The 15,910-nt window shown below is 37.8% G+C and overlaps 1 protein-coding gene across 1 annotated transcript; it reads left to right on the forward strand.

The window, feature by feature from the left end:
* The first annotated feature begins 558 nt into the window (after positions 1 to 558).
* Positions 559 to 15,695, forward strand: LOC111328960 (RUN and FYVE domain-containing protein 2). The gene is made up of 20 exons (XM_022933517.2): positions 559 to 851; positions 1,780 to 1,897; positions 2,779 to 2,880; positions 3,725 to 3,848; positions 4,434 to 4,510; positions 5,448 to 5,528; positions 6,250 to 6,319; positions 7,188 to 7,289; positions 7,968 to 8,017; positions 9,041 to 9,107; positions 9,204 to 9,254; positions 9,675 to 9,791; positions 10,246 to 10,343; positions 10,809 to 10,895; positions 11,698 to 11,827; positions 12,341 to 12,403; positions 12,500 to 12,531; positions 13,073 to 13,121; positions 14,374 to 14,451; positions 14,970 to 15,695. The coding sequence occupies exons 1-20, from the start codon at positions 584 to 586 to the stop codon at positions 15,102 to 15,104; spliced, it is 1,899 nt and encodes a 632-aa protein (XP_022789252.2). The 5' UTR covers positions 559 to 583; the 3' UTR covers positions 15,105 to 15,695.
* The last annotated feature ends 215 nt before the right edge of the window (positions 15,696 to 15,910 follow it).

The following is a 15,910-nucleotide window of genomic DNA, read 5'->3' on the forward strand; positions in this document are numbered from 1 at the left end:
GCATAAGAATGGAAAATGACTCTTGGAAACTTGTCAGAGTCTTCCCAATGCCATAGAGAAAGGGGACAGTAGTAGCATTTAATTTACTCCATGTAAAAGTTGCATTAAAAAAAAAAATGTATTTTGAAAATTTTGTGTTGTTTCCCAAAAGCTTTATCCCCCTGCCCCACCTTTCTTATCGACAGTCACACCAGAAAATTTTTGTCTCCCGGCTACTTTTTTCATTTCCCCGCCTACTTGAAAATTAGTGACAGCCCTGTATTACTGTGAGAAGAAAATGAACTAGGTTATGGACTAAAAATAATTCTTAAAAAGATAGGTTTTAAGTCGAGATTTAAAACTGTTAAGTGATGTTACTTGACGAAGCTCCATAGGTAGGCCATTCCAGAGTTTCGGAGCTGCTGCTGAGAATGATCAGCGCGTGTAATACTCGAACTTCATTACAAAAAGTCTTTGACGATATCCCGCAAGTCGTGGCTAACAAGTGACAAACAGGATCCCATGTCCTCCCTGTACAGAAAATCCATCTACCGAGAGCGCCAACTATATGCTACACCAGCGGTTTCCTAGTGAGAAAAACAAAATGGCGTCGGCGAGTTTGGAGGAAGAGGACACCGAACTGAACTTTGGAAAGCTTCTTGTTCGAACATTTAGCTCCAGTGCACCACCTGGTAGTAAACGAGATGCTCAATGGAAAGTGGAGAGATTGAATCTGTTGAACATCGCAAATCTTTGCATTAAAAATCTTATCGATTCAGCTCTCAAACTTGGGCGAGTGATAGACGAGCCTTTTGAGCCTTTTCAACAATTTTTTGTAGTGCTCGAAAGCATTCTACGACATGGATTAAAGAGTAAGTAGAAACCAGGAATATTTTTCTCTTATTTATTTTAAAATCTTCAGTTGTGGAAGAGTATGAAAGTTGATGACTGTAGCCGGAAAGGAAGCTTTGATTCGCTATCAAAGTGAAACTGAAAAATTATTATTTTAACAAAACAAAACGTGAAACCTTTGCTTGTCACATGACTACTAGTGCCATAATTATTTTTTTATTAGGTTCTCCTTCATGTAGGCTGTTGAAATTATCTGTCATCGAGGAAAAATAGATTTAATTTATCTTCATTGAAATTTGTGAAACAGTTTGAAAAATCACACAAGTCGTACTGTTCATACGCTGCCTTTTAACTATAGAGTTTCAAATAAATTATGCATGGAAAATTTATCCCACTCTTATTTTCAGGATGGATTTTTATGAACCCTAATCGCTAAATTAAACTAGCTCATGAACTAAGGTTATTGTCTAAGAATTAACCCACTCTAGCCTAAAAGTATGTGCAAGTACAGATTAGTTTTTAGCCATATGAACGTTTTGATTTCTCTTAAAGCAATATTTTTAAATTTCGTTTAAAATACTCAGACATTTTTTTTTATTTTAGCTTTTGCAATTGAGTTTGTGGTACTGTTAAATTTGTGGAATTTAAATTTCTACAAACTTGGAACTTATTTTTTTTTGGCATGGAGGAACGAGAAGTTGAGCATGCTTTAGAGAAAGTGGAGGCTCTTTTTCCAGAGTTCTCCTCTCTTTTCTATGTCACATTTTATTCTTGCCAGGTGCAAGTAAATCAACAGTGAATGTGAAAATTATTTGATTGCCTGAGCGTACAGTTAGATATTGTATGGCAAAGAATAATGCACTTCAAAAGGACAGTGTAGCAGTTCTCTTAAGCTGCTGTTTCTTTGACTGCTGTCTAAGTATGCTCTTTCTGTTTTCATTGTTGAAGTGAAACGTAATATTTTGGGTCAAAAGAAGGATTATTGGGGACCGCTGGAAGCATTAGAACAAGTTGCACCTGAATCATCAGAGATTGTTAAAAGTGTTCAGAATCTTCCCAATATCAGGTATCATTGTTGCATGCCAACATTTCTTATTGATATTCTAATCCAACCCCATAAGTTCTGAGTTGATTAGGCAATATGTCCTAGACACAGGCCCTTGTGACATTGCTTTGAATCTTCTGCTTCTTAAAAAAGTCAATATACATTCAAGGGGATTTGCCACAGCAGCACTTTACCATGTGAGATATGGAGAATGTTTTTGAACATTTGTGTCCCTTTCACTGTGATCAATTGCACCAATGCAGACAAGTTTGAATTCATATAAACTGATGTAACAGTTATGACAGAATTCAGAATTAGCAACAAAGATTTTCATGAAAGTTTGCTTTGTCACACAAGGCAATTTTTTGCAGACTTGTGCCTACAAAAATAATGTCAGTGTAGGAACCTATTACTCAGTGTGCCATAACCCTCAGTTTAGGAATGAAATATGCATTGCCATTACTCAAGAAACCCAGATAGGGATTTTTCTTTTCTTAATATTCATTTCAATTTTAAAAGCATAATTCTGGGCCCTTGATTCTTTTATCTCTGGTCAGTTTCTGCAGATATTAAATTTTCATAGCCTTTTGCACCAAGCAATGGAATAGTTATTGAGGAACACTCAAATTCTCACAAAATTTGTGAAGCCTTGAGACAGACTCTCAAATACATTTTGCATGTCATAACTTTTTGCCTTCTAAACAGGGAAAAAAATCAACACATTTGATCTTGCAGTACATGTACGTTGAGTTGTATAAATAAGGATAGATAAAAGTACCAAACTTCCTGATTGAATGAGTATTTAAAATAAATTTGTCATGTTTCTTCCTTGATGTGCATGTATTGCACAATCACACCCTAAACTGCAATGGACATAACTTTGGATATTTCTTTCTCTGTAGAACTAATCATGGTAAAGGACGAGCTTGGGTCAGACTGGCATTGATGCAAAAGAAATTAGCGGAATACTTGATGATTCTGGTAGAAAGCAAAGAATTGCTGAGGCAAGTATATTTGATAAACTCAAAGATGGCCAGACCTGGTTGACAGGATCAAGTATTGATGTACATATCAGCCAGTGACTTTAAAAAATTTTCAACACGTATTGCAAATTTATTTTTCATTAGTTGTTATTATGACAATAGTATTTCTTGTAAAGAAAATTCATTTTAAATTCTCCTTTTCTCCTTTATGCAATCACTCTGAAAGGAGTGTCTAGCTTTTTGTTACACTGCCAGCAGATTTCAAAGTAAGGAAAGAAATGCCTGAAGGAGATGTATGATTTAGATACTTATGATTAAAGTTTCTTGGAAAAGAATTGTATGTCTGGGTAAACCAATTTTTTTTAGTTCTTGGCATTTGCATTTTTTTTTTTTTTTTTTTATCATAATGATTCAATTGCAACCAGTTATATTGAGTGGAGGACTTTTTCTCACATGAAGATCTATATTCCTAGTAAGTTAATTGTGGTTTAAGGAATTCCTTTATGAATTCTGTGAAACTTTAACGTGATAGTTGATTATTAATTTAAGCAACCAATTATTAATTTGATTATTAATTTAATCAACCAATCACGTAGCTCCTTTTTCTGCCTTTAAAAGCACATACAACCCACAATTCCTCTATTCGCTCCGACGAAGCGCTAACGCTCGAAACGTCAGCTTTTATAATCATAACAGTGGCCAATTTACCATTTCAACTTTGTTGATATATTCAAATTATTTCGTTACCCCCACCGACGCAGCCCCAAATAGTTTCTTTGAAAACTATCAGCCTTTATTAATTTAAGGCCATGAGTCTGTATATAAGATCTGACAAATTACTTTCGTGTGTGACTGTGTTTTTCAGAGATTGGTATGACCCTCATGCTGCTCTGATGCAAGAAGAAGGTTCAGTGATATCTGGACTGTTAGTAGGGATCAACATCATTGACTGCAATTTTGATTTAAAGGGAGACAGCCTTGATACATGGGTAAGGGGTAAAACTAGTGTCCAGGAAAGAACAATAATTGGTATTATTACACGACTCGGGCAGTCAGAGGGCCAACAACTAAAATTAACCAATCAAAATGCTCTATTGCCAGTCAATATTCTCTCAGTATTGGACCAGACACTGTCCCGAATGGTCCCAAATGATACCACACTTGTGTCCCTTTGAGCGTCAGTCGTAAAATAAATCTCTTATTAACCAAGCTTGCTCGGGACTGAACTGGAAGAATATCGGCCCTCTGTCTTTTTTGTGCGGACCTCGCTGCGCTCAGTCTGTACTGTCAAGACCTCAGGCCGATATTCTCCCAGTACCGCCCTCACGCTTGGTTAATAAAATAAAGTAAGAGATTTCAGCAACAAAACAGCTTTGAGTTTTAGGCAAGCCTTGTTGGAGACTGGTAGATGAACCAATCGCAGTGCACATAGAGCTATGCATCTCAGGCTATCTCTAATATCAATGTAGTTGTAAATATTCTTTCTCAGTGTGATGTGTTTGTTTAACAACAATTTTTTTCTACATGGTTATATACTTTTATTATTGGAAATTTCAGTAATCTATCTTCTTTAGTCTGCAGTTTTGGATCTTAGTTTGTATCTCAAAGATGGAAACTATTTGGAAAAATCTTTTGCAGAGAGTAATAAAAAGTAAGTGCATATACATTGTTTACAATACTGTTGTACACTCCAATTTTGTACAGACTTAACAAAATAGTTCTACACGTTTCCTGAAAGCTTAATGGGAGTATCTTGAATATTTCAATTGAGAAAAGAAAACGTGTACATGTAAGTACTCAATCAGTTTCAATAAATCCTGCTTAACTCTTTCACTTCGAGAAGTGATTAACTTGTAACTTCTCCCTATAATATCCATACATTTTCCAACAAAAGGTAATGAGAATACTCAAGCTTCTCGAGAAGAAGTTGTTATCTTGATCCAACATCAAATTCTTGTAACTAACTTACAAGGAAATGTGTGGCAGCTAAAGGGGAGAATTAAATTAGAAAATGACATGTATATTGGTTACTTAAACCTTTACTTAGGAACAACTTTTTTGAATGACCTAACAATGATCATTTGGAAACATTACCAACAATTCTCCTCTCAGGTCCTGATTAAAGTTCTATGCTTTAAAAAAATGATGTTATGAAAATTTATAAGCCAGATCTTTCAGACCAGGGGGCAAACTAGCAACTTAATGACAAGATTTCTGAATGTAAAACTGCAGTCACAATCGTCTTCTGGTATTAGGAGTCACTTAACACTCGTAGTATGGTTATACATGTCCAATAAATGAATAAAGGGCTAATTTTCTAAAGAAACAGTGGTGCTGCATCAGTAGGGGTATTACAAGATAATTGTTTTTGTTTTATCAATTGAATTGCTAATGTAAGTTGGCCACCTTAAAGTTTTTTTAAGCAAGAAACCCTTTACGGTGGCCGATTTACATTTTTCAACTCAGTTGATAAAACCAAGTCACATTGCACGGTATTTATTCAACAGTTGTTGTACCATCTTTTGTGATATTTCGGTTACTCAGTTGTTGAATGCATTCTTGTAATGAGGTTCAATTGTTTTCTTCAGAGGTGATGACAGTGACGGAAGTGACTTAAGTGTATTAATTGATCAGAAGACGTACTTGGAGGAAGTGAATAGAAGCTTAAAGTGAGCTAAATTACATCAAGTTACGGTGCTTTAAGAAGTTAATTTGAAAATTTTGAGTCTTTAAAGTTCATAGGTTAACCTGTCAAATTAGTATTTGACTTTGCGAAACATGCTTGGAATACTTGAAAATTACTGAATGTAAAACCAGTTTCATTTATCTTTTTCTCTTATTCATATGAATTTTCGCGATTCTTTATCAAAGGAATACGTATCAATTCGTATTGAAAAAATTTAAACCTGAGTTCTGTGAGAAATTGTAACATTTACAGAGTCAGAGCCGTTGTCGTTCGGCAACTTTCGGGTTGTACTCACAATAGTTAGTTCCAAGCGTTCAGCTTATAACACAGTGCGAATATCATTTTTTAAATTATATAAATGGAAAAAATATGCGCGTCTGATTGGCTGAAAACGATTGCATTTTTCATGTAACACGAGTACAAAGTTGTAACATGAATACAAATTGCAAATAGCGCTCGCGCTATCATAATTTCGTCTATCTTGACTTTACTTATGATTTTTTCGTAAATTATTCCCCCATAACAACATGATTTCGAGTGCAATTTGTTGTTCGTAAGCACGTGTAAATTTTTCAAAGACTACCAATTGCACTCGCCCCAATACGGGCATTTTTTTCAATTGCAGTGCGCTCGTCGGGCCATATGAGTTGTATCATTATTCTTCTTCAAAACCAACTGACACGTATCTTTGTCATTTTGTTTAGTACCACAGTAAACACTTTGCAGTCCAAGGTAAAGAATCTGAAAATGACGAATGATGACCTTTCTACACAGGTATGTTGAGTGTCTTTTACAGTAATGGCTGTTGGTTTTTGTTTTTCTCAGGTTGAAGTGCAGCAAAACGATTTTATGAATAATACCAAGGGATTGTTATCTCTTGATAATACTTAGTGAACGAGACTTGAATCACCTCCACTAAAACTCAAAATATGTTCCAAATTTGGCCACCTGCAGCTTAAATTGAAAATAAGCGGCGTTATTTATTGTTATTATTATGATTATTATTATTATCATTTTATTTTATTTTTTTAAAAAAATCCTTTGCTAAATCATTTATTGGTATATTTAATAATAATAATCATAATTATTATGATTATTATTATGATTATTATTATTAATTTTTCTTTAGACAAGCTAAGAAGTTACTGATTTATTTTATGAATTTTTATTAAATCACTCACAGCGCCCGTGGGCAAAATGAATCGAATCCTGTGTTTGATTGGGCCCATGTTGCCCACTCGGGATTGCCCGCATTGATCCCGTGCACGAAAAAAATAGAATTAGAACTAAGTTCGTAATTCTTGGACAGTTTCGGCAATGGAAACACAAAAAGCGGCCGAAGATAGTCAAACCAAAAAACAGAACGACTCTCGTGAGTTTGTTATGCTACAAACACAGTTGACTTTCTTTCCCGGCTCTCGAAGAAAACCAGTCATTCTTGATAAAGCGAAATTTTCTCGCAATATAATAAATCTTTTTAAAAGCTTGTTCGGTCAAGATGGCTGGATATTAGCCTCGTTCTTTTTTCGCATTTTTATGGACCGAGACAAAGTCGAGGTCCATAAAAATGCAAAGAAAGAACTCAGCCAATATCCCGCCATCTTGACCTCACGCTTGGTTACTAACGCTTATATATCAACAGCTTACATCATGTACTGAGCAAATAGTACAGCTGATGCAAGAAAGAGACATCCTACAGGATGCAAATAACCAGATGAATGAAGTCAGTGAAAGGAAATTGCAAGTAAGTTCATTTTACTATTGATATTGAATAAAATGCAATTTAGGTTAAGGTAAGTTTGTAGAGGTACCGCAGCTACAGTACTTTGATAAGTGCGCATTTCATGTTGGTTGTCAAAACAAAATTACAGTGATCTCAGTAGCGAATCACAACAAAGGAGGATATCACAACGTGCCATGGCCCAATGAGAATTCAGAGTAAACATAAGTAAACTCCTTGGAGCGCGGGAAAATGCAAGTGATTGCATGGTTTTAGTTTTAAATGTGATTGGTTGAAAAAGTGGAGCGAGGCTCCCGGGTCAATCACTTGGTTAAGTAAAGTAAAAGTATAGCAATCCCGAAGGACTTCTAACACTCGGTTGAAATTTACTCTAATGACCAAGTTTACCGTCAAGTTTTCTGTTACTCGGTGGTTGAGTATCCTAACACTGAATTGGAATGTTTCGAGCTCGGATCCTTGTGAAGGACCGGGACTTGGGACTCCACTTTTTTTTTCCAACGCTTGGAATCTACATTCTTTCTAAATTTAAGTGATATTTGTCAATTTTTTTAATGGCGTAATTACACAAACTACAAAGACAGCTGCTTTCAAAATCGCCTGCTATCTCTACCGATTAGAATAAAATGAGCGATAGGCTGAAAGGAAGTTATGATCAATGTGTTTTATCATCTATACTTCCAGCTTGCACAAGCAGATATCGACGTTGAAAGAGAAACCTACCAAAAATCCAGGTAAGAAAATTGTCACTTGCATCTACATGCACCAGGCTCGAGTTCACCTTCATTTTTATCGCTTGCGGTGGAAAGGGGAATAAGGGGTAAATAAAAGGGTGGCATTATAGGGAAGAGGCAAAGAATACTGTAGCCCCCTCCTCTCCCCTCTCTCGGAAAATGCTCCCAGTACAGCATAAATTAAGTTCTGCAAAATAGTTAATCTCGCAACTTTTTCACAAAAGAAATATTTCAATCAAGATCTTGCGGTGCGAAATTCCATGCTGTTAATGCAAGGGTTTTCATAACCATCAGCCTATTTAGACATTGCCTCAAACTGTTTACGAACACACTAAGATACGGTTACGATGGCAAAGAGGTTTGTGTACCAAATAATGATCTACGCGAAGACATCATTTGAAATTGGAGTAAGCCTACGCGCTTGCTTTGGTTTACGATGAGTTCTCCATACCCCCCCCCCCCCCCTGAAACGCTCCGTCCCTCAGGTCATCGTCTCGTCAGCAAGACACAGAGTGCTGAGGGAAACTTCTAGTGTTGTGGCCAAAATAGCCAAACTGACAGAAGTGGCCAAAATGGCCAAACGGCCATTAGTGGCCACAATGGCCAAATTGCCACTAGTGGGCAAAATGGGGAAACAGTCACTAGTGGCTAAAATGGCTAAACGGCCACAGGTGCCCAAAATAGCCAAATAGCGACTGGTGCAAAAAATGACTAAACGGCCATTAATGGCCAAAAGGGCGAAATGGCTATAAGTGGCCAAAATGGCCAAACTGCCAGTAGTGGCCAAAATGGCTAAACGGACACTAGTGGCCGAAATCTCGAAACTAGCCATTAGTGGTCAAAATGGCCAAACTGGCGCTTGTGGCCAAAATGGCCAAACGGTCACAAGTGGTTAAAATTGCCAAACGGCCGCTAGTTGCCAAAGTGGCCAAATGGCTAGTAGTGGCCAAAATCCCTTGTTGGTAGATCCATTTTAGTGCCCTTGTTCTTACTAAAACTCTCTATCTTTTTTCTTTTTGGTAGGGAAGGTTTGAATGACATGTATAACGTTATCAGAAAGCAACTGGACACAGAAATACAACTGAGAAAGGTAATGGAAGTAGGGAATTCTTTATCACTGAAAAAGAAAATAAATGTATCGTGATGGTTTTAAACAGATATTGATGTAGTGTTTTGTATATTTTAGGAAACAGAAAAGGAACTGGATTTAGCCAGGAGTATGAAAGAAGAGAGCGAAGTAAGTACATTTTTTTTGTTTAAACAGTCATGATTAACAACGCCGTAGAAGCGGAGTGAAAAAAATGAGGGAGGTTTGTTTTGGGTCCCGTGATAAACTTGGCCCGACCCAAACCTCTCTCGCCACATGTTCCTTGACCGTGTACGTGCCTGTTGAGTTCGATTCTCGTAGGCATTTTGACTCCGACGAGTGACTAGGATCTAATTTCTCCTTACAGCATCAGCCTTGAATCACTCAGTAAGGTCATGAGAATAATGGAAATGATCACCAACTCATAACGCTCTTGATTGTTGAACAAATTCTCTTCGTGGACACGTAAGGAAATGTATAGAGAACAGTATGGAGAATATGCATATTGATATCAGGGTGTAAAGGGTGAAAACAAAGTTTCGAGAGCAGCATCGTGTTATTCTTTGTCAGGTTGCCAGGCGGCTTTTAGAGAAAGACATCCATGACAAACAAGACACGCTGGTGTCCATACGAAGACAACTGGAGGATGTTAAGAAACTTAACTTAGAGCTACACAACAAATTGCAGGTAAGAAAATCAAAACGAGGTTGCAGGTCGAGGAGGGTAAATAATAATGCATAATATTGATTCAAAGATCTTGCAAACTGCAAATTGGAAAAGTTTTGGCGAAGAGCAGCCACGTTGGAGAGGTCAATAAACACGCTGAGAGAAATTAGTTGAGTGAGTGACTGAGTGATTGACTGACTGACTGACTGACTACCCGATTGACTGCCTGATTGACCGTCGTACCGATTGGCTCCCTGAATGAGTGACTCATTTACTTACTGACAAAATGATTGACTGTCAAACTTACTCGCTAATTGATTAACTGGCTGAACTACTGGTTGACTGACTGACTAACTGGCAGACAAACTGACTGACGGATTGGCTGACTGGCTGATTGACCCGCTAACTGTATTTAAGGATTGATTGATTGATTGATTGATTGATTGGTGGAATTATTGACTGGCTGATTTGGCAGATGAGTGAGACATCAACGAGGGACCACATGGGGAAATGGACAGAACTGGAAGAAAAATGTGCGAGACTGATAAGTCACACAAAGGAACTTGAAAACAGGTAGAAAAAGATATTTCTAATCTGTGATTGTTGTGTGATTTTTGTCTCGATCTCTTTAGAAAACTTTTCGCTTGAATTCCCGTTAAGCAATACGCCAAGGAACCATTAGAACCAATCGGAACAAAGGAAATATCACAACGAGTTAGTGATACCTACGATTGAAAACCTCCAATTGACCTTAAACCTTTAAGTCGCAAGATCTCTTTAGTAATTCTCCCTACTGTCCTCCATACAAATCTTATCATGTTAGTTGGGGAATTGGGTATTAGATCAACTATAAATCTCCTTTTCTGATATTTTTCTTAATTCTCAACACTTTTCTGCTTGATACTGTTTTGATAATGTAAGGAGAATAGTAGGTTCTGTGGACCAATCACAGAGTGCCAGGAAGCTAACTAAAAGCAATTCCAGATTACGCTCAACAAAGTCTGATCTGAATCTTTTTATTTACTTTTTTCTATTTAGCCTTAGTGAAGTCACATCAAAGAAAACGGCAGCGGAAAACATGGCCGGCCAACTTAACAACAAGCTAGCTGACAGCGAGAGTGAAAGGTGATATGATAAAATACAAAAATTGTTCTTTGGATCTAAAAACGAGAAGGTTTCGGCTATCAAGCTACAGTCTTGAACAAATGATAGGAAACGCCCGAGTGCATGAAAATATGAAACGAAGCCAAGTGTGCAAAAATAACAGAATAAAAATGCGTAGCAAAGGTGTTAAAAGCCATCATAATTAGAAAATACTTTTAAAAATAATCTTTAACTCATAAAACTGTAAAAACGAACGATAAAATCCGACGTTTCGGAGTAGACGTGACTCCGTTATCAAGGACAATATAAGAGATCGTGCAAATTACAACATATACAGCGTTTTCGGCGCGAAGTAACATAAGAGGGTGCGAAGATCATAAAAACATTATAAAAATACTTTCGCACGAATGGAGTCTGATTGCACGTTGAGATTTGGCTTTAACGCTCTTACAAAAAGCATTTAGTACACTAAGCAGTCAAATTTGTTTCTGCATTTCTTAAGCACTTCTAAACGCTTTAGCAGGCCCTGGGGCATTGTCCCGTGCATGTTCTTATAGTGTTTGGCAATGGCGGAGGATTGTTATGTCCTTTTTACACGATTATGTAAATGTCCGCGTGTGTAACCTACATAACCCGCCTCACATCGTTCGTTTTTACAGTTTTATGTCTTAAGAAATCTCTTTTGATACGAATCTTCCACTCAATTTTTTTACCTGACTTGGCAAAAAAGTGAAGTGAGTCTGAATAACAGTGAATTGAGGTTGAAACAATACTCTACCCTTTTGAATTTACGGATTTAGTTTTTCATTTATTTTACACTCAGAACTGCACTGACAACCAACCTAAAAATCGAGCGTGAGTGGAGGACAAGTTTGCAAGAAGAATCCGTTAAAGACAAAGAAAAAATAGGTGCCATGCAAATGGAATTAACACAACTTGAAAAACTTAAAAAGGTGCACCGATTGTCATTTTCATTTCAGCATTATTTCTTTGTCTGAGTATTGAATTCACAATAATTTCAACGGGCCAATACCCTAACTCTCTTGCGCTCAAGCGCCGCCTTACCGAACCTTATTATTCCAGATGCGATCTTGAACAGCAAAAAGCGGCTTCCCTTCAGTACCCCTGACCGTTTTATCAAGCGATCTCCGAACCCACCCAAGTTCATTCAATCTGTTTTTTCTCTTTCCACTAACATGATCATTATGGACAAATGTTTGGATCAGGGGCACTTGTCGAAGGGTTTTTCTATACATAGGGGCGTTATTCTATCTGGGGGCCGGTAAAACACAGTGGAAGTCCCTGGATGCCCCAGGAATCCACCCTTTATTTAAGCGGAGCAGCTGGATTACTAGTCCTAGTCGCTCTCTAATGTAGTTAGTTTTTGCTCAGTACTCCGTGGGTTTAATAGGGTTATTGCATATATAGTATGTCACAAACATTACCTGGTATCATTTCATAACTAGGAGTATCAAGCATTACATGAGAAGTACATGTCACTGAAGAAATCCTACTCAGAACAGGAAATGGTGAGTGGTGACGGGGAGCGGTAGAATTGCGGCATGACTGTCTTCATGAAAGTAACATTTTGATCTTGTGTTTTTTTTTCGTTGTTGTTGCTTTAGGCGCTTGTAGAAATGGGCTCTCACTTATCTAAGTAAGTACCTCACATTTGTGTTTTCTTTCACGCTTTCTGTTCAACTTGCAAGGTAGTCTCTTTTTCGGGGTTTCACCGAATGCATTTTTTTCTTTTAATGAGAACTTTGGCAGATCTTATCCGAGAGTCGTGGTTGCCATTTAAACTTAGTCGAGGTTTTATCCTCACCTCGTGGGATTACGATACTTCTAAACCCATCTTTGTTGGGCGTACCCCTCAGGGGCCCTGGAAACATTGGTAGGCAATCAAACTAAACTGTACAACAAAATAGCCATTTGAAGTCATCGACCGAGTGAGTCTTATTCACAGTGTAAATCTCCGGTTTCTTGTCACTGTTCCTGGAATTTCACACTGTAAAAAAAGCTTGGGTCCCAGACTTCCAGTTGGTAAAACTGAGCGAAATAGTAAACGACGCATGAGGTAACCGAGGAGTGAAAAAGCAAGGGAGTTTGGGTCGAGTCGCGGTTCTCACTAAGAACTCTAAATGAGCTGATAAACAAAAAGTTTATTCGAGGACATTGACTAAGTATGTCTTGATCAGTTCTCAGCAAAAGGTTGAAGAAATGAAGGAAGTTACGCAGTCTATGAAGGTATTGTCAATAAACTACGGTAAATGGTTTGAACCCCGGGGGTAAAATGTGAAAGTGTAGTGTGATCGTCCGGGTGAGTGTTGTCTTGAGAAGGACTGTTGTCGATGATGGTCACCACCACCGACAAAAGTCCTTCTCAGGACTACACTCACCCGGACGATCACACTACACTTTCACAATTAATAAACTATAATCCTGTCAAATGCGAAACGAGAACTCGGGGCTAGTGTTTTTTAATTATTTGATTGTTATTTCAGAGAAGTAAGCTCGTTCACTGATCAACAGAATATGAAAAACAAGTGCTCTTTGTAGTTTTATAGTTCCTGATTGGATAGCAGATACATAGACCGGGTTAACATAACCTCTTGGTAATCAGTATTACGACATCACTGAGTATCGCCTCGAGTGCAATTTTCTTACCCGTTGGATGCAAAGCTCGGAAAGGTTTTCTGATATTTTCGTTCGATCTTTAAAGGGGGGGCGAATTAAAAGATATCTGATTGATGGCGAGGAAAAGAATCACAGAGGATGTGGGTGTAGAGAAGGGGGGTGGGGTGGGTGGGGGTAGCAAAATGAGATAACATATCGATTGAATATTAATTAACAATTATTCGCTTCAGGTTCAGTAAATATCGTCGAATAATCCCCGAGACGATGTCGAGGGGATTATTCGACAATATTCAATGAACCTGAAGCGAATAATTGTTTTAGTATAATTTCAGAGCTGAACAACAGAGAAATTTCTAAAATCATAACATTTTAGTAACATTTATTAACATTTTATTTTAACATTTTATATAAACTGCGTGGAGCGGTTTATATAGTGTCTCATTATATGGCTGTGTCTCACAAGGACTGAGAGCTACCGAATTCACGAATTTGATTGGCTGAAATCAATATCAAAAGCGGTCTAGATTTTCCCATCTAGACCAGCATCAAGACCGGTCTAGAAAAAAAAGGTACAAAGAATATAAAAAATTGGCATATAAGACACAGCCATATAATAAACATCTTATTAACCGAGCTAGGTCGGTCTGTATGGGAGAATCTTGACCTCGGTCGCTGGTACAGACCTCACTGCATTCGGTCTGTACTGGCGACCTCGGTCAAGATTCTCCCATACAGACCTCCCACTCGGTTAATAAGAACTAATTATAAGGAACCGCTCGACCAATCAGATTGCTGGAAACTCTTTGCTCAGCCCTGAAATCATACTAAGATATGATATTGCTTTTCTTGTGGGTCATTTCAGGACATGAAATGGGCTGAAGACAAGGACGCTGCTCAATGTCAGCAGTGTAATCAGCCGTTCTCTTTGGCCAGACGAAAGGTATTCTATAAGAAAATTCATTACCTGACAAGGGAATTCCGCGTTAAGTTGCACGCGAAAACCGGTCGTGACGAGTGCGATATCGAGTTTTAAGTGTAATTCAACGCGGAATTCCCTCGTCAGGTTATGAATTTTCTTTTAAATGCATGATAAGATAAAAATGAGAATAACAGAAACAGTGATATTGTTTGTGTTTATCCTGATCGCGAAACAAGAGATGCGATACAATATCACTCAGCCTCGTTTCAACTCGTAACTCCACGCCAAATACCTCGCTTCTTTAACCAATCAGCATGTGATATTTTAATAAATTATGCTATTCTAGCTGTTATTTTATGCATCTTCACTTTTCCTAGTATTCTGGTTTTGTGGAGTGTAATTATCATGAATAAACGTTCTCCGACCTTGCGCAACCTCCGTCTTTCGGAAAGCCCCCCTAAGAGTACAATAGAGGGCTCTTTTCTTTTGGTCGTGCGTTTTAAATTGATGAACTAACTCACATATTTGTCTGCTTTTAGCATCATTGTCGTAACTGCGGTGGTATCTTTTGCAATTCCTGTTCGGATTACACCATGCCTCTTCCCTCCTCGGCCAAACCCGTCCGTGTGTGTGACTCGTGTTATACAACACTACTGCAGAGATACCAGAGGTGACATGAGCTCGGGGTACATGTGGTCAGCGAATGTCGTGTGACGGTGTTGCTGTGAGATGTCTTTGAGACGTTTCGAGAAAAGAATGGATTCAATTTGAATTTTGGCGGAATGGTCACATCTTTAGTGTAAGCGTGGTGGGGTTGCAATTTTCATAGGAAGTATTTTCGTCGTACCTTTATGAAGGTTCTTGAAGATTATCACAACTCAATGAGAAAACTGCCTGATGAACCGAAGATTGATAACTAGAGATCTAAATATTGAATGAAAGACAAATTGTTTTATTCTTAAAAGCGGGTTTGAGTGGAAGCCCTTTTTAATTCCCACGGTTATCCATCCTTTAGGCATCGAAAACCAAATTGAATTCTACTTGTTTTTCTAGACAAGTTAAAACAAGATTTTAGAAATTTGTATCACTGTTTCGAATACCTCTCTATCGTGTTTACCGCTTCTTGGTCATAACTGAAATTTCATAAATTATTCTTATAAATGTGGAAATGTCATAGTAGCAAAGGGAGTATTTTTATCAACTGATGATGACTTGTGAAAACTTTGCAACATTCATCAACGAAATAAAAGTGTAAGTTGACCAGACTGGATCGCAGGAACAACGCCGTTTTGAATGGCTCCTGTGTTGTTTGCAAACACCAGCTGTCTTTCTACATGCAAGACGCAATGCTAAAAACCTTCTGCAGCTCCATCATAGTTATAAAATAATTTAGATATATATCAACAAAGTTGAAATGGTAAATTGGCCACTGTATCGATTACAAAAGCTGACGTTTCGAGCGTTAGCCCTTCGTCGGAGC

The sequence above is a fragment of the Stylophora pistillata genome, chromosome 3 (genome assembly GCF_964205215.1).
Source record: "Stylophora pistillata chromosome 3, jaStyPist1.2, whole genome shotgun sequence".
NCBI lineage: Eukaryota > Metazoa > Cnidaria > Anthozoa > Scleractinia > Pocilloporidae > Stylophora > Stylophora pistillata.